At 44.9% G+C, this 27,671-nt stretch overlaps 1 protein-coding gene across 10 annotated transcripts in view; it reads left to right on the plus strand.

The window, feature by feature from the left end:
- The window catches only part of LOC133472831 (neurexin-2-like), a 237,212-nt gene that overhangs the window by 64,843 nt on the left and 144,698 nt on the right, over nt 1-27,671 (plus strand). For 7 of the 10 annotated variants that reach the window (XR_009786862.1, XM_061764247.1, XM_061764245.1 and 4 more), the window contains exons 4-6: nt 3,690-3,719; nt 4,052-4,135; nt 13,955-13,972. The exons of 1 other annotated variant lie outside the window; for it this stretch is intronic. Coding sequence is in view for 8 of the 9 variants with exons in the window: in XM_061764247.1 (XP_061620231.1) it covers nt 3,690-3,719; nt 4,052-4,135; nt 13,955-13,972 (132 nt within the window). In the remaining variant the exon portion in view is untranslated. The remainder of the gene's footprint in view (nt 1-3,689; nt 3,720-4,051; nt 4,136-13,954; nt 13,973-27,671) is intronic. 2 more of the 10 variants (XM_061764241.1, XM_061764243.1) reach the window with 2 other exon arrangements.

Genomic DNA, 27,671 nt, shown 5'->3' on the forward strand with positions numbered 1-27,671 from the left:
ACCACTGAGCATCTTCTGTCTCCCTGCCGTAAATGATCCTCAGTGACGATATCATCAATATCCCCGTAGTGTGTTAACCGCCGAAATGAGTCCTAGCTCTCCGGCTCGCCGACATATGGAGGTCCTATTTATTTATGAACTGCTTCATCACGACGCGAGAGGCAGATGCTCGCTTCTCTTTCCTCTCGCGAGTCTCCGGGTGATGAAGTTTATTTTCCCAGACGGATCCCGTGACATATTAGCTGTGTTTTAATGAACAAAATGTGTGCGTCAAAATGATTCACTCAGCATTGCGCAGTTAATTAGGAGATGTGTGGGAGCAGAGGAGAAGCTCGCTTTTCCTTTTGTGTCTCAAACTCATCACAAAACATTCACACTTTAATTCCAAGTCATTACGAAAAAACAAACACGTCTTTTCTTTATCTTGAGCGCACACCAATCGCATACTCTGACACTGACATTTTGAGTGTTTTGGATTCATCCTTCACGTTTGTGTTGGCATATGCATTCTTAATTACGGTGCGGTGCTGTCTAATGGAAGCTTTAAATACAGCGGGGCATATGCTGAGAGGGTCTCCGAACAACTTAGCGCATCACTCCTGACAGATGATGGCGGCTGCAGCTGCGTAAAGTGGAAAGTGACCATCAAGATTTAATGACTCGCTCGGGCGGGCTTAAGTGTTTTTCCGGGGGGAGGGGTCAATAGTTCCCTTTGGAATTCCAGGGGAAACACACAAAATCCAATGCGCGTTTCCACCAAACCAAACGAGAAGCATGCTTTTAGAATATGAGCAGTCAACGTGTTCTTCCCAACTGGAGTTCTTTATGACCCGGAAAGGAGAAAACATTCACTTGTTTGCAGATTCATTCGTTATTCAAAGTGTTGGAATAATTCACTTGTATAATACATTATTTCACAGGCGCATCACAATCTAATTTAACTTTAAAAAGTGAATCCTCAGTTTTGAAAATGCATGTTTTTTTGTAGAGGTTATAGTGTGTTTGCTGCTTGAACCGTTCCCAAAAAATTAAATACAAATAATAATAATGAAAAAGTGCGAGGCCTGAGTTGATTGACTGGACCTTCATAGAATGTACGTGATATAATGTGTACACTTACAAATCAAGTATGTTGGCAAATGTGAAGTATAGCATGTAACTTTAGAAACGGCGCGCTCTGTTAATAATTGAAAAGACAGAGAGAGCCACAGAGCCCTTCAACACGATTCCATAACGCTCGATATTTCACCTCTCACTATCGCAACCTTTTGAATTATTACAGCACTTGAAATTCGAGCGGTCTCCATATTACTTAAGCTGTGAAAAGACACTACATGCAATATAAATGAGCCTGCTGAGAGGAATTTGTATTCACTTTCCATAAGAACGATGTTTCAACAAATGTCTTACAAGCGGCGTGCGAGCGCTCGCTGCCGGCACCTTTGGATTACGCAAGACATACCGCGATGATTACGCAATCAAACTTTAACTGCGCTCAGCCCGAGTAAGAGCCGCTGATTTGTCGACGCCGTCTCCTTTTTGTAACACACGCCAAGGGTGCAGCGACCTCTCGTTTTCTCCTTCTTAGTCTTAGTCTACGTGACTTTTACAAACGTGCCCGAGCTATTTCTGGCCGTTTGGCCACGCTTTGAATGGCGGAATACATCATGAACGTTTCCTCGCTGGTGTGTCGTCATACCATTTGGGCATAAAGAGGAAGATTAAGCGCAAGTATGTAAAGTGTGGCGGCCATATGCTGCAGAGAGCCCTTGGAGGATGCTGTTGTTTAACATGCCAGCCCATCGCCACGGGGGGGCCCGGGAAGTAAACACGCCGCAGACGCGGTCCATGTGTCCATCTGAGAGACGATGGCGGATGAAGGGAGCAGAAGGAAAGCAGGCGGATTAGTGTGTGGAGTGTGTGTCGAGACTCAACACATCTGTGGTGCGTTTACGTCTTGATGCCTGAATATCGGCAAGGTCAAGGAAGAACGCGCCGTACCAACTCTCCATGACAACGGAGATGCCGTTCGACAACCTACTGTCGTTTTGTGATGATGTTTTTCACATCATATTTGGCTCATCCCTCCGCTCTTGCTTCCCTCCCTGGCTTGCGCAATTTGTAACAGTTTGCTCTCGTCGCTGGAGACTTTGCCTTATCTACCTGATGGATTGCGAGCAAGGGAAGAAAAACAGAGGGTGGTGGACTGAATCCTCGGCAAGGGTTAACAGAAACCCGGACCGCGGTCAGATAAAGAAAACACCCCACCCGTGTATTTATTGGGCCTCTGTTTGAGAAGAGGGCTTTGGAAACTGAAATAATGGCGATTTGAGCCTTTGCGCTTCAATTCGGACGGTTTCATGTGCCCTGTGATTGTCGCCGACGTTGCCAACGTTTGGCGTCAATTGCCGTCTTGGATCCATTTCCTTGCCATTTGGGCTCCTGTGGCAAAGGCCAACCCTCCAATCAGCAATAGGTTTTCTTTATCCATCGATCGCTTGAAAGGCGTTGACTCGGCGGTGCTCTTGAAAATATGTCCCGCCTGCAGTCAAATCCAATTGCTTTGTTTGGGGAGCTGTGTTGGCTTCTGTCGGATTTAAGGTTTGAATCCAACAATTGACTCCTCAAGACAGGCTCGTCCTACCTCGAGTAGTTGACTTTTATTTTTCCCACAGTCACGACGTGCTATTAAAGATTCAATATTATAGTGTTTGCTTTTGGACCGCACTCAGCGTGCCGATAAAAGGTCATTATTTTGTATCACGAACAACGCCACGCAGTAGATTTAACTCCACAGAAACTGGAAGTCTTTCCTGGCTCTTTTTTTTTTTTTAAATGTTTTTAATACCCCTGCAAAAGGGTGGCTGGGAGGTTGAATTAGTTTGGAATTTTGAGCTTGATGGACTCGTACGTTGCCTGTCATCTAATAAGATCCGAATCAGAATCATCTTTATTTGCCAAAAAACACACAAAGAATTTGTCTCCGGTAGTCGGAGCCGCTCGAGTACGACAACGGACATAAAGACATTGAGAAAAACAGTCACTGAGCAATAAAGGCTTGCTAGTTATCTGGGAATGCCGGTACATTTTGGTTGTATTTTTTTGGACAATTGTGCAAAAAGATGCAGAGTCCTCGAGCACTTAGAGCACTTGGAAAGACTAGTATTGCCTACAGTCAAGCGAGTGGGTATTTTTGGCTGCGTTTGTTGTCTTTGTTGACTCTGTATGAGACCTTGGACAGCGTCCCGTTGGTTTCCTTCTCCTGCAATTTGGGTGAAACGAGAGCAAATCTAGCTGAAGCCTTTTCTGCCAAACAGTTTTTTCTGTGTTCCATAAGTACTCCAGAGGGGGGAAAAAAAAAAAAAAAGCATTTGTAAGAGCAACAGCCTTCGGGAAGTTGCGCCAAATAAAAAAATGCTTTTTTTTTTTTTTTTTTTTTTTCCAAAAACCCTTCACACACTTCACTCCAAAAGTGTTTGCTTGTTTTCTGTTGGTATTCTCTCTCTCTCTCTCTCTCTCTCTGTCCTTTTTCTGTTTTGATTTGAACTCTGACATCCAAGTCTGCCCCAGGATGTCTGTCACAAACTGCAGTCCAACGTTGTGACAATGCTTTTGTTCTTCCCGTGCCTTTTATGACCTTCTTTTTTCTTGCTCTTCCTGTTCTTTTTGTCTATTTGTTCCCTTTCAAGGTCTGGCGCACCTGACGTTAAACGACCAAGGTATGGGTTCATTCCTTTTTGTTTGGGTTCTCTTTTTCTTCCTTATTTGACTTCTGAGGATTTGACTCCTTGCCCTCAGCCCTTTGAACAACTTTTCTTTTTCTTGCCCTTTTCTTACCTTTCCTCTATCACATTCAAATCCTCCCTTTTTTTTGGTACATCTTCCCCAAATGCTCCCCACATCTCATTTTGGTTGTCCCTTCTCCCTTGTGCCATGTCATTGTGTTTTTCCACCAACGTGTGTGCCGCCACTTGTCCTGTCCTATGGCTAACGTCCTGGACCTTCACCCCTGACCAACTTTGACCCTGATGACGTCACCCTGGGGCTGAAGGTAACACACTTCTGCTTCTAAAAATGAAAGAAAAAGATGGTTTCATTGAGAATGTCTTTGCTGGTCATTCACGGACACTTGAAGGTAAACATGTTTGTGTAGAATGTGCAGAGTTGTCATCGCCACTCTGCTGACATTCCCATTGTTTGGCAATCCTGTGAATTTAAAGGGCTACAATTCAGGTTCTCGAGACACCTCACGCTATAGCTGCGAGATTCGAAAAGAAAACCCGTCTGCTGTTGTGATGTTTCCGATAACGATGTTTTCATGTCGAGTTCATTTATCGTGCACTCCAGCTAGCTGTTTGTCACAAGTGCTCAAAGCATTTGTGACTGACTTTCTTGTTTTGTTTTTGATTTCTTTCTTTCTTTCTTTCTTTCTTCACACCGTGCTCCAGTTCCATTGGCTACACTTGCGTATGGTTCTCTCCTTCTGTTGACCTTTCTGTGCTGCTGGCCTCCTCCTCTGAGTTTTGCTCTTCTCATTTGTCGACCTTTCTACGCCACCGGACGCTCAGTCAGAATTGTCCGCGGGAAAAGAAAAAGGGAAGTGTCAAAGCCGAGTTCATAAAATCGAAAGGAGTGAACAAGAGCAGGAGTCAGCGAGTGCTCTGACCTTTGCTGCTGTGGGAGAAAAGAAAAAAGAAGCTTCCTCTGTTTTATTATTGCGGTGCATGATTCATGCGGGCAAACATCACTTTGCTTTCACTCCAAGCCTTCAGTTTCCAGCCTCATTCACGCAGACGCGAAAACACAAGCACTGAATCAGTCCGACAGCACTTTGAAAGGACCCGCTGGACAGATTACGGAGTCGAGCTATTGACCATTTGAATAAACCCGCCTTCTGTCTCCTATATGCTCGTCTTTATGGTTGTAAACCGACGTAAGATTTGCCCTTGAAACTTTATCGTTCGTGGTTTAAGCTTACTTCGGCCAAATGGTCCGGCACACTTCAACAACAATTCCGCCAAACCCAAATTGGGTACACGTGAACCAGAGGTGGGAGTAAGTCACAAGCGAGTCTCAAGACACTGCGCGGGGGGGTCGCAACATATATTGGACTGGTAATAAAATGTTTCACCCTTTTTACACTAAAAAAGTATTCACATCCTTTCAAAGTTAAATATCAGATTACGATTGATTGAATTTATTGGGCTGAATTGTTTGAAAGATGTATTTCAAACTGAATTTAACAACAAACTATGCCGTGTACTTTGCGATGACAGCCTTGCGACTCCTACGGTTGTTCAGCCAAAGCCAAGACTGTTTTCTGTTGTTCAAATATCATTAGACGCGTACCTAATAGGCTAACGGTGAATGAAATATTCAGAATTAAGGGAATAAATAATACATGCCATAAAAATGTTGCCATCCTTCAAAAAAAAAAAACATCTGCATTCCTCCTGTCCTCTACTTCAATTCAATCACTCAGTCGGTGTTGTTAATTGATTTAAAAGCACTGACTATGGACAATTGACAGTTGTCAATGAAAGGTTATGTTTCATGCGCTGTGGTCTCCATTTGAAAAACTGCAGACAGAAGCGACAACAGAGGACATTTTAATGGTGAAACTTCAGTAAACACATTCCGTCGTGTGAAAATTAGATTCAAACGTAGCTACTCACAATTTGTACTGTACTTACTCATAGTGGAACTTACTTTTGTCAACATTTTTTATCACCGTTGTCGTCACGCAAAGTGATCCCATACAGCAGACCTACACCGCAAACTTCTCCACACTTTTTTGGGGGAATCTCCGCAATGCTAGCAATGCCGCTTCACTTCTTCTGCGGCTGGCATTATATTTGAGATGCAACTTTCTGCTCTCGATTGCATGAGAGAAAGAGAGGGAAAAAAAAAAGAGACTCTTGCGTGCCGATAAACCGAAACCGAAAGCTTCGGTCAGTTATCATAAACTGTCCCACCCCAATTAGGTCACTTAGCTGTAACTGTTAGTGCGCAACAACGCAGACTGTGTTGCCAGGTTGGCGCGAATGACCTCCCAAGGCGTTTCTTACTTTATATAAAAAATAAAAATAAAAAAAAAGCAAACTGTCTCAATCGAAAATGCAGATTTCCAACTCTATACAGTTCGAGTCAAAGTCAAGTCAAGTATTTGGCAAGCAAGTCATAAATCTGGCAACTCGAGTCGACTTGACTTAAGTCATTTGACTCGAGTCCCCCCCCCCCCCCCCCCATTTTACACAATGGAACGATTACAACCAACAACAGCAACCCAAGCTCCTCGCAGCCAGCCCCCGCCCGTAGCGTCGCCGTTTTCCACCTAATGTAATCCATAAAAGACCGCTCGGGTTGTTTACCGTATTTCAGATCAAATCATGTCGACATCCAGATCACGGAAAGTACCGGATGAATGTGAAATCCCACATTAGGACATTATTGATCCGAAGGGCTCGGTAGCAACATGCATGGGACCCGTTTCAAGCGACATGAACTCACAAAGGCGGACAAAGGACGCATGCAAATACAAATTGGTTATACAGGGAACCAGCTGATTATTCATTGAACATTGCCCAGCCAACCATTTAAATTAATCACCTTGTTTCCAGGTTGAATATGGTTTGTTCCCATGCGGATAGACCAAAAAGGGTAGGGGGTGAATCAATAAACCTATTTCGAAGCTTCGACGCATTAGCAAATTGCCTGCTTTTTTTGGCCGACGAATTTTCTGCGTCCCTCGGATGAAGCCAAGGTAGCGGCCGTGTGTTTTAACGGAGGCGGCGGCCACCGTTAATGATCACGAGCGAGCGGTCACGTCAGCCGTCACGCACCGGGGCCAGGAAAATCAATGTCGAGTCTCCTTCGAGCCGCGGCTGTCCTTCAGTGCCGACGCAAGGACGAACCCCAGGCCTCTGTCACCGCTGATCTCTATCTTGCGGGCGGGAGGACCATTTCCTACACCACACGCTGGGCAGACAACTGATTATATTAAATGGCCGCCGTTTCCCTCTCAAAAAAGACAGCTCTTTCTATGAATGCCCCTGTTAATATTGCCATATAAAATACAGTTCCTCTTAATATGTTCATTATTGTGCTGGTAGTTTGCAGTGTTGAAAAAACTGCATTGCATGACACTGAGTGATTCTCTCATGTGGTTATATAAGGTAGATATAAAAATATATAAAATATAAGAAGGTACCATCGTAGTTTGTGTTTTTGAAGCTCCTCAGAGGAAATAAATCAGTCAAATAAATGTATAGTTATTGTTTGTGATTCAGTGCCCCGTCATTGAGGTCTGGAGTCAGCGGACTCTGAGGTGTTCATGTGTAACAGTTGCCCAGAAGCTGTGCTTGGCAAAGTTTATTGTTTGTAATCAATCAATCAATCAATCAATAATGAAGTCCAAAAAAATCTAAATGCTGTTATTTAAAGGAAGCAAATTATTGCCATTTCCACACTCCGGGATTGCAGATCCTTTTCTCTCATGGTCCATTTGGTTTTCATTGCAAATGATGCCGAAACGTCTCCCGTTTCAGAGGCCAGGTCGATGCATCGTGAGAATGAAATTAAGCGAGCCCTGTGAGAGAGTCTCCCGGCAGGTCTAATGTAGATCTCCTTGACGATAGCGCGGGGAAAATGGCGGGAGTATCGAGCTTGATCTGTATCTAACCCGCAATGTAATAGACTAGGTCCAGGTCACGATAGCCATCGAGCTCGGAGCTCACCGAGGGCAGTTTATAGACTCGCAGTTTGGGCGGAGGATGGACCCAACAGCTCTTCATTCATTTCAGATTTGATAGAAATACTGTAACAGCAGGGATTATTTCAATATTTGCTACATGAAGCACATTTCCCCAAATCCAATGCCTTTTAATTCCTTTTGGCATAAAAGTGAATTCAAAAGTTTCTACTTTTCCAACTTGTGTAATTACCAATTCCAAGAGTTCATTATTGTGGCCGGTGCTATACAGGTAGCCCATTTAAATGCCATAATTACTGATGCTGATTGACAAGGGCTGGGTGGAGGCTGCCCCCGCGGGACCTTGAGCGGCGAGCTGTCTGAAGGTCGTTGCCGGCCGGTCGGGCGGGCTGCCACTCTTAGATCAGCGGGAAGCACGCGTGGCGTTTCCGAGGAGCATTATTGGCAGCCTCGCTTGGAGAAAGTGACAGCGTGGATCACGCGCGTGGCGAACACCCACTTCAACTTCACACTCGCTCCAAGACAGGTTTTCGCAATAGATGCTCCCGTTGGCACGTTTTAGGCACAACAACATCATCATCATCATCATCATCATCATCAAATAATGTCGACTTTTGAGTCAGATTCACAAAGGAAGAAATAATTGGAAGGTAAAAGATCAAACTGCTGCGAACAAGCCCAAAATGTTTTTAAAAAGTCTTGAAATTTGACATAACCATAGAGAAGATCGTTGTTAACCACACTAAAAAAAATAAAAAGCCGCCAAACAAATAAAATGAGGCCTCAACATCATGGAAAAAAAACATGACCCCCTCAACTGTCAACTGTTCATCAAATATAAAAATGCATGCGACTGCATCGAGCATTTTTCTTATGCCTTCACAAAACTAGAAAACTAGAAAAATATATCTGCTTCAAGCTTCCAGTGGCTTGAAATAATTCCACTGGCTTTTCCACACCACAAAAACGAAGCGCTCCAAAGCGGCCACGCCGGCCCGAAGCCACACACAGGTTGTCTAATCGTACTTTCAAACAACAACAACAACAACAAACAACAAACAACAAACACCTCCTTGCTCTTCCACATTTAGGCGATGCACACTGGTATTTTAGTTACATTCATTGCTTTCCCGTACCGCTTCTCCTCACGAGGGTGGCGGGCGTGCTGGAGCGAGAGGCGGGGTACACCCTGAACCCATCGCACTCACATTCACATGCGTGTTTTTGGGATGTGGGAGGAAACCGGAGCACACGGAGAAAACCCACACAGGCAGAGCGAGAACATGCAAACTCCACCCAGGCACGGCCACATTTGAACCCGGGTCCTCAGAACTGGGAGGCAGATGTGCTAACCAGTCGCCCACCGTGCCGCCCCAGCGCAGATAATTACTGCTTTTTAAAAAAAATTTTTTTTTTAAATATATATCGTAGTACAATATCACCATTTCTCCAATGTTAAAACACACGCACACACACACACACACCGACATGCATCATTTCACCAGAACTTAATCAAATTTGGCCAGTGGGGCATCCATCTCGAGGGCAGTGCGGTTGGAGTGTGGATATTGGATCCAGGTTGGGTTTTTACAAGTTGTAATTAAGGCCACTGGGGCGGTGGGGGGGGGGGTGCGTGAGTTGGGCGACATAGCGTGAGATGGAGGTATATAGCAGATAAGGCGGCCAGGTGAGGAGAGCTGTTTGGATGACTAATGACTCACAGAAATAAATAAATACAAAAGCAACGACTGCGTTTGCTTTACCGGGAAAACCCTGTAAAGCATTCAACGCATATCTTTTCATTTAGCACTCGATTAATTGGAAGAGTTTTCCAAAAGAACCTTCAAGGGCACCATATTGTCCCTTGGTAGGGCGCTCATGCTCGAAATATCATTTTGTATGAAATAAATAGAAATTGGACACGTTTTGAAGATGAAATTAGAGCAATAGTTGAATGGTTGCAATTGGGTGCCTTGAAATACTTTTCCGATTTCTTTTGTCGAACCTTTATCGTTGCGAATGATAGCATAACATGCCAGCTAATAACACTGAATCAGACGGGGAGACAAGAACCAGTCATGTCACTTTACTCTGCACATACAAACGGAGTGCTTTTACGTTTCAACAATTCCCTTTTCGTCTTTCCTCTCCTGCGCCTCCCTGGAAGATGCACATTCCTGGGGAATGTTTCCCGCTTGCGGGTCACCCCGGGGGGATCTTTTGAGGTTACGCTCGTCACGCGCTCCCATTCATTTGAACGGAACCTGCCGTGATCTTCGCCCGGCGACAGGCGAATGCGAGCTTTGCTATTTCATCCGCTGTTGCATCCGAAATGATGAATATAGTTCAGCGTTGTTGTAAAACACAATGTGTATGTCTACTTTCTAGACCTGCACTTTTATGGCTCGGCGACCGGAAATGCCGGGTTGCCGTTCAGCTGAGTTGTGTAGCTGCGTACCGGACACTAAGTGGGCAGGCGCTAGATTCATTTATAAAAGCACGCTTTCCGTTTTTCAAGCCTTATGCCGCTTATTGACTTGTTTGTATTCAACGGACGAAGCGCAGATGTCAAACTTAAACCATGTCACAGACTCATTTTGACCGATGTTATGCATAAAACAGTCGGATTCAAAATGGATTCTGAAGGAAAATTTTTGACTTTCTCATGATAAGCCCACCCACACGGAAGTTAGGAATACTCACACTGTGCAGTAAACGGTTCCTGGCCAGGATTTTAGAGCTCTCGTACCGAACGGAAATGGAGATTGCAGCTAAATTGATAGTTGTAGAAGGAACTTAATGTCCGTTCATTTCCTACTCTTATGAGGGGGGGGAAACACTCGAGGGCTGACTGAAATGTAAAGTCATGCGCAAAAATAATTGCTCTGACTTCCCCTCTCCTGCAGGAATGTGATGTTTCTGCATTTAGTAAATAAAAAGGAAGAAGTTAATCCCTTCAGTGAGAGCGGAGGAAGGCCTAATGAAATACGGGGACACACAAATTAGACTTCTAATTGAATAAAGGGGATTTCGAGAAGGGCGAGCATATTAAGATGCAGTATGCGGAGATGAAACCCTCATAAAGCCGTCCGTGCAAGAGGAGACCTTGGGGAGACGCTATGTCACTCCTACGTTTGCGTGTCGATACCAAATGTCTTGGTCACCTCAAAGGAGTAGAGTTCGCTCCCGAAATGAGCAAATGGCGTTTTTCTTTGTTTTGAAATGCTTTGAATCGTGCAAAGCACATTGAGTTACCTTGTGTATGAAATGTGCCCCATCAACACATTGGCTTTGCTTTGCTTGCTTTGCTTCAATACAAAGCTGATGGCAAAGAAAAGAGGTTGCGATGAAAACTCTACATTCGATGCCAGGCAAAGTAGTCCACACCTCACACGGCAACATGTTTTTATTTTGCGCTTGCTAGAGCAGGCGAGCAGAGGCAATGAGGCAAGTGGAACAGCATTAGAGCCTCTTGTCGGAAATTGCAATCCACGGAGCAGATGAACTGTATTCATTTGTATTATTATCTATGCTTCTCCTCATTGTTTTGAAATATTTCTTTTTAGTGATGAAACTAATTTCCCCCAAACTAAAACAACAACACACTCGGGCTGTAACTCACATCCCCAGTTATAACCCCTCCGACCCAGCCAATTCATTGGTAGATTAATCAACTAATAGCGATGTCAAATGAGTCATTTAATCAAGCGTTGGAGTTGTAGGCACACGCCATTAACCCAGGTGGAGCCCAAAAGTCAAAGCTTGGCTCGCAGGCCACTCGAGAAGCTTCCAAGTGCCCTTCGTCTTTGTATTGTTTCCGTCTCTTCGCTACGTCCCTGCGTTCTCTCCACTTTTTCCCCTCAACAAATTCTTGATTTCGAGCTTGTGCATCATTGCTGGGAGCATCTTTTAGGGATCACTTCTCACTTTCCTTCCCACGATGAGACCCTTTGAAGCGTTTGTGAACAGCAAGTGATTTGTTGACACTATGGACTGGCCATCAGTGAATTGCAACTTTGCTCGAAGCTTTCTGCCAAAATCGGGAAAATCTCGTGTGCCCTTTTTTTTTTACGCTCTTGTTCTCACGGACAAAAACATGACAAGGTTGACAGTTTAACACCAAAGTCTGAGTGACATTGCTCTTTGGCCATTTCAATATTCATTCATGCAATTTCCATTTTGTTGTAAAGAGAGAAAAAAAACAACAACATTTTGCATCACATGCAGCATTTCGTGTTCCACTTGACTGGCGGCTGGCTTAAATTACACATTGGCTTTCTGGCTGCAAATTGCGGAGCACTTTAGTGAAAAGCGGGATGCAAAGAATTTCATGCAATAAGAATAGTTTTAAAGCGAGGAGAGATGGAACCGATTGCTTGGATTCTACTTGTTTTAAAAACAATTCTGCCGTGGACAAGCTCCAAGTGGATATGAGGGCTCCGGGGTCCTGTCGAGAACTACTTGATATCAGAGGGGAGGTATTTGGCAAATTAACAGGCTGCAGCCTCCGACTCCTCCGAGTCCGGGGGATTAGCGGGAGACTCGGGGTTCAGTTCTGGTAACGGGGAGCGCTGGTCAAACACTTGAAGTTTGGAGCACTGGGACAGATGCAGTGTCACTTAGATTTTGAATTACAATGCATTGACCAAACAATATTTTTACCCGCGCCGAATGAAAACGTCAAAGTGCAGTGGTCTACTCCAACAAAGCGATGAGCCATTGCCACCCTCAAGTGCAGGCGTCTTTTCCAATAATCAGTCCCAACTTCCATCTTCCAAACTGACCATATTGTTTGTCTCCAGCGGGTGTTAAACCTTATCGACTTAAGCGTCTCCACGTGTGACCTTACCGAGTCCACAAAGGCTTGTGGTAAAAGCAGTCGGCCGCCGGCTCCAGTCATGTGACGCGATGTAAACAAAGAGCCATTTTGACTAGTGTCTGGCTTTTGCCACCATGACTGCTTTCTGTCTCAGATTGCGCTCCATTTGCGAAAGCCACACTGGCTGTTTTGATCACGTGTCCCCTTCCGTCTCGAGAGCCACTCAAGCTCGCTGGGAAGCGACCCTCTGTGGGACGACGCGAGGCCGGCCGCTCTCTGTGGCTGTTACCTGGCAACAGAGCTTCCTCCAGTCTCCTCTCACTGCGACGGCATAGTAACAAATAACTATACTAGTAACACTTTTCAGTTATTTCAAAGAAAGCGCTTGGCTCGGCCCAACTGTCGTTTCACAAGGATGATACAGAATATGGGCAATAAAAAGGTGTGTTTAGACACAGCTGCCACGGAGGACAGCGTACAGCCCGAGAAGCCCCCCCGCACTGCCGGCTGCCGCCCAAAAGACCGGAAGTGGCACGATGGATACGATAGCGACCCCCCCTCACACGACAGGCACATCCCGGTCACCTTCTCAAGCGTGTTACGGCATGTCGGTCGATAGGGCAGCAGATAACGACACCCTGCAGCTGGCGATGTCTTTGTCAAAGTCCATCCTAGTGAGAAAAGAGGCCTTGGAGACCGAGGCTTTCGTGCTGTTTAAAGTGCATCTCACATCTTGGCCGGGACTTCGATGCTCCATGTCTTGGGATCGAAGGCTTTTTCTTGGACATGTTCATTTAGCCCCTGGGTTTGGCAGCATGTCCATTGGCCTTAGACGCTCAGGCGGTGGGCAACTTCATTTCCAGATTGTTCAAGTTACAGCTTAAGTCTTCTTCAGGGAAGGGATCCACATTTGGGATTGAACTGATGCACGGTTCATGTTGTTGAGCGTTGGTGCAGTGGGGGGGGCGACGCTAATTTCACCTTGAGGAGTACTACGGCAATGTCTATTGCACTTTGACTGACAGTTACTCTTTCAAAGAGTTATTCACTTAGTTGCTAAGAAACAATGCATACGGACATGATGTGTGGCAATTAACATTTGATTTATGAACACTTCTGAATTGCAGTTTCATTATGAGCTGTCAGAATTAAAACATTATCCATGCTGTTAAATTCATTTCATTGGGCTATATTGTGGTAAAGATAAGATGAATAAGAAGATGGAGGAATTTGAAAAAAATAATGTCCGTTTTGGATTTCTGTCTGCATAGAACTCCAAATATAGGAAACATGAAGGCTGCCTTCATGTCTCATTGAGTGGCTTCCTGTGTGGAAGAGTTGCAGCACATTGGGCATATGCATCTGATGTCCTCTAATATTTTGTTGAGGTGACGTAATCATCTTTCTTTTTTCTCCTCTTTCAGGTGACTCATCTCAAAGCGGTAAGCCAAGTCATTTCTTACTCATTTCCTTTCTGTGCCATCATTGGTCTTAATTACCGTTGTTGGACTTCTTGACCAGCAGCGAGACGTACGAGTGAGCTTATTTTTCTGCCATTTTCAGAATGATCTCCTTTTTGAAGTTGCTCTTTCCTTATCTGCTTACATACATTCACTTGGGCGTCGGGGGTGTTTACCATTTTTTGTCTGCACGGTGACAATGTTGAATCGCCCCAATGTCCTCAAGCCTCGAGCTGCGTCGCTTTCCAATGTAAATGTAAATTTCCGTGGTGTGCCGGAGCATGGGCGCTATTATGTGTTTCATTAATTTTGTTCACAAGGTTGTTAGGCTGGTGCGCTCTGTGTGGCTTTTTACTCAGCAGAAACCAAACGTCTGTCCCATATTGGACTGTATGTGAGATATTTGCTGACACGTCACAGCAGACTAACTTTCTATTAGCGTGTCGTTTGGGCAATCACGTCCGAGCAAGAGGCCCGGCTGGGATAGGATGATGGGACGGACAGACTAATGAAACGTATCGACGCCTCACTCAAAAACAGCGAGGAAAAAGGAAAACTTTTTTACCTTCTTTTGGAGCTTAATAGTACGACTTACTGCAGTTTGCTGCACGTACTGAGCCAACAGGTCATACACATCACGTACGTTTTCCACGTTATTCAATCATGTACGAAAGCGCTGTCAAATGCAAGTTTCTGAACACGTTGCAAATTTAGACATCTGCGCTTTGCAGGATAGGGACATGGAAGTCTTGTTGGATTAGTCCAAGTCTGTGTGCTGTGTGAACCGCCAAGAAAATCTTTGCATCTGCTTGGATTTATTTGAGTTAAAAAGTTTTTCGGCTTTCGCTTGCCTTCAAACCCTCGACTCCCACTTTGGTGGCTTTTGGGAAAGTTGTGTCCAATTACAGGCAGTCCAATATTGCAGCTTTTGATTGCCCTCCCTGACGCAGAGCGCATCCGGCTTTAGCGAGCAGGTCTAAATATTATAGCTGAGATCTTCATCCGCGTGCCTTTTCCACTCCATCAACTGACATTGAGAGAGACGTAAACATCTTTCCATGCAGCTGCTCGTCTCAGCGTCCCGAAACGGTGTTCTCCACTCCATGGACGATTAGCATCTCTCGTTTCCCTTTTATTTCTTTCCCCCCCCTCACCATTCCTCCAAAGCGAGGCGAGCGCCACAATAGCATTGGCCCGCTCGCCTCAGGAGGACACTCACGGAGGCGCACATCCACAATTTGGAAGCTAAAATGAGGGATGCAAGCTCTGTGCTGGGTGGAGGGCAGCACTTAGCAGAACACATTGTTTTCCTCTGCCTTCTCCCTACGGAACGGCAACAGTCAGACAAACCTCAAAAAGAAAAGTGGCGATGCTTGGAGCTGTTTGTTTTGAACCCCCAACATCTGGTAATATGCATTCATCCACCGTTGGGGAATTCATTCTTCTGCTCTGTAAGTAGCTTTATTTTGAGCTAACACAGGCATGTGCAAGGCAAGGAACATCCCTGCTGTGAAGCCGAACATTCCTCATTTATGAACTGCTTTCATCACCTTGTACACTTTTAGTCAGACTCATAAAACCACTCTATTATCCAAGCAAATGTGAGTAATTATCTTCCCTGCCAGCTGATAACCAGCCCAGCCTGAAAGGGCCAACAACAGCCGAGTGTGTGGTCACATCTCCGTACCGGAGGAGGGTGCCAATGAGTTACCTGAGATAATTACTGTTCAAGGAGTCCCAGCTCTCGACGCCTCCTACAGGGAAGGGGACGTTGAGAAGAGCTGCTCGTTTGCTCCATTTAAGATGTTATCTACGCCACCTGGTGCGCTGCTGTCTTCCACACAATGGAACCTCTTCCTGAACCAGGAAGTCTAGGATGCGTAAATGTCTATATAGTGTGCGCGTCGCTTTCCAAACAAGAACCAACTTGTCATACAAAAAATGTCTTGGCTGCGCTCATGTACTGGTACACCGAGAGGTGATTAATGAGGCCCGGTAGTCTTATCAGTGCAAACATGATCGGGGTCACTTCCAGTCACGTGGGGATTCATGGCATCGAGCTCCGATTAGAAGACAATCAGAGAAAGAGGACCACTCGCATGTGTTCAAGACAATTATATTGTGAGTAATTAACATCATTGTATGGTCCAGGCACGATGAAGCAAAGGTTTTATTGTCACTTGTCTTATATGTCCTTAACAGGCAACATGCAGACATTTTCCCTTTAAATACATGTGGAATTGTTTCAGTGAAGTATACTGTACCCTGCGGCGGTGATGACTTTTAACTGTGTGTGTGTGCGCGCGCGCACGCAGACCGATAAAGTGCTTGATAAATGTGCTTGTTAAAAAAGGGCAGGCGTCTGTGAAACGATCAACCAATTAAATGCAATGCTCCAAGGGACAGATGACATAGTACTGTAAAAGTGCAGCCCCACATAATGGATACATGCATGCATTAAACAATCCAGTAGCAAGAAATAGGGGAAGGTGTTGGTATAAAAATCCCAGCAAAAATGCTCCTTCCTCCATGTCAACTTGATTCTTTGAAAGCAAAATGATATTATTTCTGCATCTGCCCCCATGTAAGAGCTCAGCCATGTCACTAATTAATGAAGCTGCTGAGTGTTACCCAACGGCGTCAACTTCATCTTAGCCTCATTCCGTCTCCCTCATGTTTGTTTTCCGACGTCGTGTCCATCTTGACGTCTTCGGAATGCGTGACCTTTGATTTTGGGAGTTCAAGTGTCTCTTTGCCAAATGTAGCCGGACTTGACGTTTTTCTTTGTTAGAAAATGTTGCCACCCCACCCCAGAGCCTCGACAAATAAAGATGGCAGATTGTTGTCACATGGCCAGTACTCGCCAGAAATTCCTGCAGCTGCTACAATGTTGCTGTCGGCCTCTCGGCAGCCTCCGAGACCAGTTTTCTTGGCGTCTTTTCATCAATCTTGGAGGGATGTCTAGTTCTGATGCTGTGCGAACTCTCCGTTTCTGCTGGAACACGCGACTACAAAAATGTCTGAAAAAGCCTCCTAGAACACCTGAACTTTATTTGGGGTTAATCAGAGGCACTTGCTGACTCCCATTTAAATGGATGCGACTGCTTAATTCTCAACACGGTAAATACTAAATTAGTTTTCCAATCCAGTTGTAGAGGTTATATATCACATTGATAGCGGAAAATGCTTTGAAACTATTTAGCTTGGTCTCATATTTTTATATCACAAACAACTGGCATTGAAATCGAGGTGTGTGAGACCTTTGATACAGTGTATATTTTGCACTCCTTGCGTTAGGATTGAACTCGCGATGTGCGAATGAAGAAAGCTTTTCGTTAAATCTTTTCACAAGCCAGGATCAACCGTATGGAGACGAGACAAAACAAGAACATTTCCTTAAAATGCGTGTCCAGAAATAGCTTGCGACAATGTCACTGGCGGGGAATAGTTGAAATCCTCATTTGTAAATCCTGTGCGGCAACAGGAAGTCACCTAATTTTCAAGTGTGAAGGATGCAGCTTTACTCCAGAGACATAACCCATATTTTTTCCCCCTATTCCAATTGCATCCTTATCTTTATCTGCATATGCGTGTGTGTGACGACTCAAAATGCGTGGTGTGGATTTGTGTGTCGCCAAAGAGGGAATGACGAGAGTCTTGGCAGTCAACTCTGTCCACACATTCACCGGCCACATTATTAGGAACACCTGCACAGATCCAATACAGGAGCTGCTGGTAAAGCACACTTTTGGTAATAACACATTTAGGAACGTGCTTTTAGTTTGCAGTGGTCTCGAGCTCACACTCAGGAGCGTGACTCCATGTGGATTGGAGGAAAGCGGGCGGTAAAGGAGAAGGATTGGGTGTATAACGCGATGATTGCCATGCCCGGCACTCGTAATGAGATGCAATACAGAGCTGATGTTGTAAGATTAGGCGGACTTAAGAGACACGAGCAGCCTTGCAGATCAGAGTTGAGTGAGAGCAGCGGCAGCGGAGGGAGGGCAGAGTCAAATACATGATTTATACATATATATATACACATTTATATATATATTCATGACCATTTAATATTGTCCTATTTTGAACTATATATTATAAATGATAGCATCAGGCTCACTATTTCCTCAATGCAAGTATATGCTTCCTTTCTTTGCCAGTTGCTATAACAACAACAACCTAAATAACAGCAAAAATCACAAGAGCATTTGGCCCACTCGTTTGATTCCACTGATTGTGGAAAAACACATTTGGAGGAACTAGCGAGTATCTGAATTTGTGCCAATATGATGATGACTTTGCATCCAATGTGTAGGCTCCAACCATGATGATGCGATCTACCGTGGCAAATTAATTCATCACACTTTGCATTTTTGTGCACTGGTGCTACTTTGCTTTCAGTTGGTCTCAGTTTGTCTTCGACAAAATGTGATGATATGATTGGAGAAGTGCCCGAGAAGGTGTAATACGCTTTAATTCATTACAGCGAGACAATGTATTGCACTGTCAACAACGGCAAGGCTTCTCACTGTTTGTTGTGTGTCGCCATGCACAACAAAGTCTGATTGTCATTTTCAAGTCAACAATGGCACCGTGATTTGCTTTGCAATAGTCTATTTATAACAATGACCACTACATGAGCTGCTCTGCATTGTCGGGGTGTGTTTGTCTTTCGAGGAAATGTCATTTTCAAACCAGACTGAAATGATAGGAACCACAAAGTCTCTTTTTCTTGTCTACAGTGTGTGTGTATCTCCAATCGGTGGTGTTTAATAACTGGGATTTGTGCAAACCAAAAGACTGAAAGCTCACTCTGTGATCGCAGGTTATCTATGTTTTAATCACAAGGCATCAAGCATGATGCGAAAACTTGGTATAGGAGGTCTGCTAACTTTGCCGGAATCTTGTTGGATTCCTGACTACGTTCTAAGACGTCAAGTTTATTTCAGATTTGCGCGCCACAGTGTTGTCTTGAGATACAAACGAACTTGACGAAGTTTTTCCTGATAAGAACCACCATTCGGCCAATTTTCTGCTTTGAATTGCAAGCACAAACTTGAGATACAAGCGCTGGATAGCGCCAGTGAACTCGACCGACTTCACAATAAACAGCAAATTGGGAACAATTCATCAAAAAAGGGCCTTTAACGCCACTCTCAGTTGACTCACTTCCTGTCAAAATAAGCATAAAACTAGGAGTATTATTACACATTGCGCATTGAAAAACAAACACACAGCATAGCCTTTAGTCTAACGCTAACACATAACGAAACACACGTGCAACCCTTTAAGCAACTGATATTTGAACACAAACGCTGCAGCAACACACAGACATTCAATATAACAGTACTCAGTCATATTCTTTATCCTCTGTGAGGAGCTGACATGTCTATACCGTACAGACATCCATGTACAATATAGCCATCTGTTTGTCTTATTCTGCCCCCTGGTGGCAGCACAATGGCCATTCAATTGAATGCAATTCTTTTCTGTTTAATTGGCATTACTATTTTATGAAGTACAATATTCAAATTCTATTTTTCCTCATTTAAAAACGGGAAACATTTTTAAATTGTTTTTTTAAAGAGCCTTAAATGCTATAAAAACATGCCGAGGGTGAATTTGAATAGGGTAAGGTATTTCTGTGTCATGGATTTCGCTTATTGCGGAACGTAAGCCCAGCGATGAAGGGGGGAATACGGTAATAAATGTGGCTAAATTGTCCTTGCTGGTAATTGGTCCCAGGGAGAGGGTTCGCATGACGCGTAGCTGATTGGACGAACACGGAAGACCCTCAAGGGCTTCTGCATATTTGAATGCTCCTGATCTACGACGTGCGCCAGCGGCGGCATTATTGCCACAGGCCGGGGCAGACGCTGTGGTGCATAACTATTGGCCGTTTGTGCCATGATGAGAACGGGTCAGTATAAATAGACACGCTCACAAATGGCCTACCGTCAGGTTTGCCGCCCCGCTTCGCACGTAACAGCTGCTTCTTTGGCTCTCCGCCGCCCCCTCGGAGCGCTCGCCGCTTTGTCACTTTGGCGCCGCTAATCTGTTAGTGAGTTTAGCGTTTTTTTTCGCAGCTCTCTCGACTCATTCCATATCAGTCATAATGAGGCAAGGCATGTGTATGTTTATGACTGCGCAGACAGAGCGGCGGACACGCGACGTTTCATGCGGGCATCGCTGCGTCCCCGTGTGCGCACCGGCGAGCATGCATGTGTGGTGAGTTTTCCGGACTAATGAGGCCTCCCGGCAGGCGCTGTTGGCGTCGAGAACACATTGAGGCGCGCCGAGACAGACGCATTTGAAGAATCGTTTCAGCTGCCTCTCTCATCAGCATGTGTGCAGCTTGTAGCCTGTTGTGGACAGCAACAAGCAGAAGGAACCTTTTATTCCCACCTTCCACTCACCAAACCATCGGTTTGTCTCCTTCAAGACCGATTCCCCTCTGGATTCCATTTTACAGCATTAGTTTTTTTGAGTAATTGAGAGTTAAAGGAAAAGGCACTGCATGACTCTACAGAAGTGATTAAAAGAGGCAACTTAATTAAAGTTGGGCCAAAAAGAGATTTATCTCCACCTTCAATTAGGTTGGCAGCGGGGATATGGAAAACACAGGAAACGTGGCGATCGTGTCTCCATCCTGGACTCTCTCCTATTGATCCAAGCTGACAATTGACATATGAAAAGCGTAGGTCTGCTCAACAAATGTTAGAAGTGTGAAGACAAAAAAAAAAACAAAAAAAAAACTTCCACCAGCTTCGATAAATGAAGAGTGAACGTAATGCACCATATAATTGCTGCTGGAGTAGCTTTTTGGCCTTTCGTCAACAGTAGAATCTTGTCTTGCATGAAAAGCAGGTGCAAACAAAGACAACGGATACGCATAAAGTGAGACGAGAGGTATGTTATTGGTAATAGGTCAAGGTTGTGACGTTGCTGCATGTGCGGCCGGACAGAGTGGCACGTCTCCATCGAGCAGGTCTCACTCAGCAGCTAGTCTGGGATCCAAATATCCGCCAAATAATGATCCGTAATCACGTCACATCTGTCCCGCCTCGTCAAGCCCAAAGCCTGAAGCTGTGACTGGTTTTGGACTCCGTGTGGGTTGAGTGGCAATTTCCCACTGCATGTAGATGCACGGCTATTAAGGAGAGGCTCCAAAGCAGATGACGCCTGCAATCTGCTTTTCTGCAAAACACCGGCTTTATTTGTGCAACTGCAATGCGATTCTTTTTGTTTCCCCCAAGAAAGAGCTGTGCACGCTCTCTGTCATTACGTGTGACTGTCGTGCTGACCTGTCCAGCTCATTAAAAGTAATTGACTATCATCGTCATAGCAACAGTAGAATAGGGGCCGCCAGAACGAGCTCTGAAATGTGTGGCTCCCTCCGGATCTGCGATCCTGATTCCTTTGACCTGCGCAAGGCTCTTTATCCACTTGTCACCGCCGTGAAGCCACCGTGAGAGCCGCGCCGCATGTCTACCTGACGGGACGAGAGCAGAGCGGGGGAACATTTGTATGCATGGAAACAGCCCGGCTGTCACGGCGAGGGCTAACCTCGGAGATTAAGAACCCTTCGTAAGCGTCGGCGCCGGGAAGAAATCATGTTTTGGTCCTAGTGATCGCTGCCACATGACAGCATGATAAACAGCGCATCTCGCCTGCTTGATTTAAATTACCCCTCACACTCGTGGCACCATTAGTGGGGGGGGGGGGGGGGGGGGGGGGGGGGGGGGGGGGGGGTTGTCGCGATCCTGAACGATGCGCTCTTTGTACTTATTTCAAATACTCTTGGCAAGGAAAGTAGAGGATATTACCAATAAAGGAGGGACGATTCAGGATCAAATTGACAAGCATTGATCACACAAAATCTATCCTAGTTTTCTTCAACTTGCAATGATGTGGTAGTCTTTCTAAGGAAAAGGTTCCATCGTTTCCTGACCTTTAGGTCATATCAAGAGTGTTTCATCCTCATGTAGTTGCCAGACAATAAAGTCAGAGAACATGAGCTCTGGTGTGCCTTACATAATATTGGCAGGTCAAATTTCTTCTGCTAAGTGCATGACCTTTAAACCTGTGGCGCAAGCAAAATCTGTTAACAACTCCCTTGGGTGGCTGCACACAAATGTAAGATGCGCCTGGAGAAATGAGACAAAAGGAAAATGGAGAGGAATAAATGGATTAAGAGGAAGGAAGAGGGTTGGGCTGTGACAGCGACTCAGTTGAGTGAGCATCGTGGATCGGAACTTAATCAGCAATCGGTTTTAATGTTGATGTAGCTGTGTATATTCAAATTAATCATCGAGGACGGGGCACCCTCCTCTCCATGCTCGAAGAGGCGAGAATTCGTCTCTGCTGTGCCTTACTGGGGAAATTGATGATGAATGAGTCCATTTATCAACCCCCCCCCCCCCCCCCCCCCCCGCATTAACAAGCTTATTGAAAGCCCCCGCTTCCCAACCCAGCCGCCATTTGCTTTGCCTGCAAGGAGGCTAATTTGCTGCTTTTCCTCACCACACAGTGAATAGTGGCAGCGAGCATCAGCAGCGACAGCAAGGTGCGACACCGGAGCCGACTTGCATTTCACTTAACATCTCGTCGACTAGATAAGTGGATGAGTTGCGGTGGAAGGAGCACTTACACGGGACCGACGAAGCAAGGATGTGCATAAATCCCAGGGTGTATTCTCTGTCAGCTGTGGGTAAACAAAGATAAATGATTTTGCAGCCACTCATAAGAGGACGTGTGTGTACATAATCAACACCTACTTTGTTTATGAGGCTGCAGAGATGAATTTCCACTTGTGTCAAGTAATAAAGTATAAAACGTCATTTTCCGAGATACGAGCTTGTCTTCGGATTATTATTATTATTATTTTTGCCTTGGCTTGCGAGAGTGGTTTGGTGGCAGTGACTCAACTCACGTCACAACAAGCAGCAGTTTGGCAGATGCAATTCGTGAACAATTCTTCGAAAAAAAGAGCTTTGAAGCCGTTTATTGCCACTCCATCGGTGTACTATCAAGCTAAACACAAAACTAGGAGAATTACGAGTGTGTTGAAAACAACAGAATATTGTAACATTAGCCTTTAAGTCTGCCAGCTAATGCTAGCAATGCTAATAATGGGAAATGCCATAGACTAGTGATTCTCCAAATGTGGTACGCAGGCTTCCTTTGGTGGTACACCAAATAATCCCTGCCTACACAATTTGGTTGTACTTAACTTTTTAGTACAATAGATTTGCATTTAATCTTTAATAACAGTTTTAAAACTTTTTAGGTATAATTTAGTAGACTTTTTATGTGCAATGCATTTTAATCAAATTATTTTGGTAAAGTTCCCCCCCCCGCCTACATTTAAACACCATTCATAATGTTACAATGGTTTATAATATGAAATGTACTTTTCAGGGATAAAAAAAAAATCATTCTCACTTTTGAGTAACAGTTAGGCCTTCTACGCTGCTGTTTTTTAATTTTTTAATGTTGGCCATTAGAGCGGTACAATTTTTTTTTTTTTTTTTTTTTTTAGGTGGTACTTGGTGCAAAAGTTTTGAGACCCACTGCAATAGACGACCAGCTAAGGAATAGCATCTGTGCTGCTAACATGCTTTGAATATGCCGTGCTTTGGGTCATTGATTGATTTGATCCTTTGGTTGTAGTATCGCCAATTGTCGTTAGGCTGGTTTTAGTCTTTATTATTCCCGCCGACTGATGTTCCATCACATTCCAATGTCGTCTTCTGCCCCAACTGGCCCTCGCCGCAATGCTCGGCCAGCGAAGGCATTGTGATTCGTCATTGAGATTCGACCTTAGCTTAGCTCAGTTCCGCAGTTAGCATTTAGCTTACTTCAGCAAAGATGGCCATAGATTGAAACTAAATGAAAATTATTGGCAGATCATTAACCACCAGCCGTCCAATGAGAGATGGCTAACTCTAAGGCTGAGAAGAAAAAATAGCTCAGGAAAGAAAAAGCACCAATGAGGTAAAAGGACAAAGAAAGGATTGTGGGGGACAAACAACATGGCACAAAAGTCCAAGAACACATTTCTTGTGTAAGCAATTTGTCATGTAGGGGCAAGAAGAAGGGGGGATGGAGAAAATGGATAGCTGGGTGGGGACGGGGGGCCTTGGGAGGTGCAAGCGTGCAAGTGATGAACGGTTGGCCTCGCCCATCAAGGATGCCTTCTAACCTGTGCGACAAAGAGGCTTATCCATCACACGGGCAGCCAGGAGTGCTTTGCACAAATGTGCAGACGTATAGAAACACACTGGTCACATGCTCAGACGGCCGCCTCCCGAGTAACACATCATGGCAGCGGTCAGCTGCTTCAGATCGCTTGTCTGCCGGATACACCCAGAGCCGCATCCAAAACTGTGACGCTGCAACCATACCAGCACTTGGCAACTGGCACTAATGGTGCCACTGGGGAGGCATGACACCTCATCACGCGAGCCTGCGTCAGACACTCACTTATGGATTCCAGCTATTGACTGGCGGTGAGGGTGAAGGCTGCAGGGAGGCCGATAAGACGCCGAGGCCCTGGCCGCACTTTTATTGACTGGCTGTCCCAATCAGCACTTGGAGCCGATGAAAGCGTTACAGCATCACTGTACTTGGGTCGCCCGGCCTCACGATGAACGTGGGGGGGGTTTGTACGAATGTTGAACAGAGTTCGAGTGGAAAGCAAGGGTGAATCTCAAGTGTGCAAACATTCACGTTCATGCAGTAGCCATTTGATGTGGAAAAACTACATTTTGCTCGGCTACATACTAGTGACACTACTGTACCTTAGCATTCTTAGAATATTCTTGGTGCAAGTCATGTTAACACCATTTTACAAGATCTTCAAGGTTAGTGGTGTCCATGGAAACATGGGCCCACTTGTTGAGGGGGTACTGCGGCTCCAACATCAAACGAAGACGAGCAGGGGCAAGGCTGTGTTGGGCCCTTCTGTGATGAATGTCACGGTTTATGATCCACGGCCTGCTTACCCGCTATGCCTTCAAGGTCAGATGTCTGAATAGCACATGGTTTTGTTCCACATCACACTCGCATGCAACATGAATACGTATCAGTTGTTGGGCAGCCTTCTTTCTGTGTTGCTTGAAACCCTGTTGACTCTGCGCAGCGGCCTTCACATCCAAACACAATCCCAATGGCAGCCATTGGCGACACACTCGACAGGTTTGGAAAGGAAAAGGGGAGCGGGCTTGCCGAGAAGCCGAGTTAGAGTAACGACACCCTCAGATGAGTGTTATTAAAAATGAATGAGGGCATTACTTACTTTTTCAATATCTGATTCAGAGTTAATGAGGGAAATTAGAGCGAGGGGAGGGGAAAGAAAGACTGATTGTGCAATGGAATGGGAACTCTGAAGTGACGCTTGCAGCCTTTGTTGCCATGGAGATCAGCGGGGTGGCAATTAGAAATGTGTAATCATGTTTGAATGGTGTATACATTATTGATGGTACCAATCTGGTTTCGGTGGCGCCATCGATAATGATAAATCAATAGTTCCTTTTGTCTCGGGCTCCCTTCTTCGGGATGCTGCCTCTATGTTTCTTAGTGTTGGATCTCAGCTCTGTTGTTTTTAAATTGGGTTTACAGTGTGCTGAGCTTCACTTACTTTGAGGAATAGCTCCCCACAACCCCCCCAGCCCCAGCACTGTGGCTTCTTGGCGCACACGTAGACAAAGTGACTGAGGACGACGATAGAGCAGGCTACTTGCAGCCATTGTGATCTGATTGTGATGTGGCAGGGTGGTCCGTCCTCTTTCTTTCTGTCGCTTTCTGTCACCACTGTGCATTTCCTTGGCTGTGGTAATGCTGACCATTCAGCCAGTCGTCATGGTGATGGGGTGTCCATGCCGCTGCCTGGCATCGGCTTACATTTGATTTGGGGGTGGGGGTAAGTGAGTGAGCGATGCCAGTCCTGCAGGTGCCAATGTTCGGCTCACTAAATGAAAGCAAAACCTTCTGGATTTTGACTCCCGTAAAGTTTCACTTTTCTGAAATTATACGTGATACACCTGCCTTTCAGTATTCATTTATTCATTTGGAATATTTGCATTTTGGAGTTTGCCACCATTTACGGAAGGCAGCATGTTTGATTTGATTCAAAACACAGCTCATATTCAGGAAGCTCTGTTGTTTAAATGTAGTTCAATAGATTGACTTGCTCACTGAAATAGTTTTGTGCATATTGGAGGCAAAATTATTCTGCGGAATGACTATGTATGGATCACCCACTGTCTGATTGAAGCCAGTGTTGCAAGACTTCTTCAGGAATTTGTTTCTTTTGATGCTGAAGAGGCAAGAAAAAGTCTGCTTGTTTTTCACACACTGTTATAGCCTTTGGTAAACAACATGTTCTCAATTAAAACCACTCTCTCCCCATTTTGACGCATTAGCCCACAATACCAGCTGCCGCCATTTTCCGCCCCGCTTTTTGGTATATTTGTCTCTTTTTGAAAAGTGACAGGATAACCAGATGGAGAGTTTTGTGTCGGATTTCCAATCTGATTTTTTTCTGCTATTGTTATTCATCAAGTGTGACAAATTAGTAGTCATGTGTCATGTGTATGTGTTCACTGTGATGGGTTAAATGCAGAGAAGAAATTTCATGTGCATGCATGCATGTTCATGACAATAAAAGATGATTCTTCTTCTTCTAGATTGTTTGACAAGATAGATAACTATCTTTAAGTAAAGCAGGCATTGGAGGTGCAAGTGACAGAGGCAACAAATGGGCCCGCTAGATGGACCCAAAAGGGTAGCTAATTAGACTCACATCACTCACATGCTGTTTCTCACGATCTGCTCTGGTCTGTATTAGACTCCGCCTTTCAAGACTATTACAATTACAAGGACAAAACCAGACTTCAAGGACGTGTCGCCCTGCTTGGGATGGTGGCTGGTTTGCCACTGGTTTGCTAGTGTGGTAGAATGAACTAATGTCAACTGACAGTAGAGAAGGGGTCATTCTGACCCGGTTGTGTACCCGTCTGAAAACATTTTGACATGAGGGATTAACAGCAACTATCCTCACATGCGTCATATTGTTAAGGATGCATTTGAGTTATCGTTATATGAACTTTCAAATAGGTGCTGTTTTAGTTCGTTTTGTTACTGAACAAATTGGATGTGATCTCTGCAGCTCATAAAAAACATACCACCACCCACCCGGTCTTAGCCTCCATAACATATCCCTTCCCCAGTGGGAAGCATCTGCTCATTCCGGATTGCGCACTTACCTGCACAACATGCCAGCGTACCCCATGGGATCTTTTTTTCTACTGAGCAAAGAGTTCACATCTGCTACCTCTCCTGTAGTTTTGTGAATAATTCAACACATATGGACTAAAGACATTTCTTAGGGTTCTTTCACAAATTTCAGTTTGCTTCGTTAAGCCTAATCATGGCATTAAGAAGCATGGTGTAGGTTGTAGCAACCAGACAACCACGAAAAACAACAATTTGTGGTTGATTCAAGTCATTGCTGAGCAATTCTAGACTCGTGGCCACCTGATTGGTGGAGGGGACCACAAAAGACCTTGTGATAACATTTGTGTGTCAAAACTTGATTCAGGTAATCTACATGTGTGTTTCCACGTGAGGGTCCTGAACTAGTGCATACATGTACATTAAAGCTCACAGGGGAGATTTA

This window comes from Phyllopteryx taeniolatus, chromosome 23 (genome assembly GCF_024500385.1).
Source record: "Phyllopteryx taeniolatus isolate TA_2022b chromosome 23, UOR_Ptae_1.2, whole genome shotgun sequence".
NCBI lineage: Eukaryota > Metazoa > Chordata > Actinopteri > Syngnathiformes > Syngnathidae > Phyllopteryx > Phyllopteryx taeniolatus.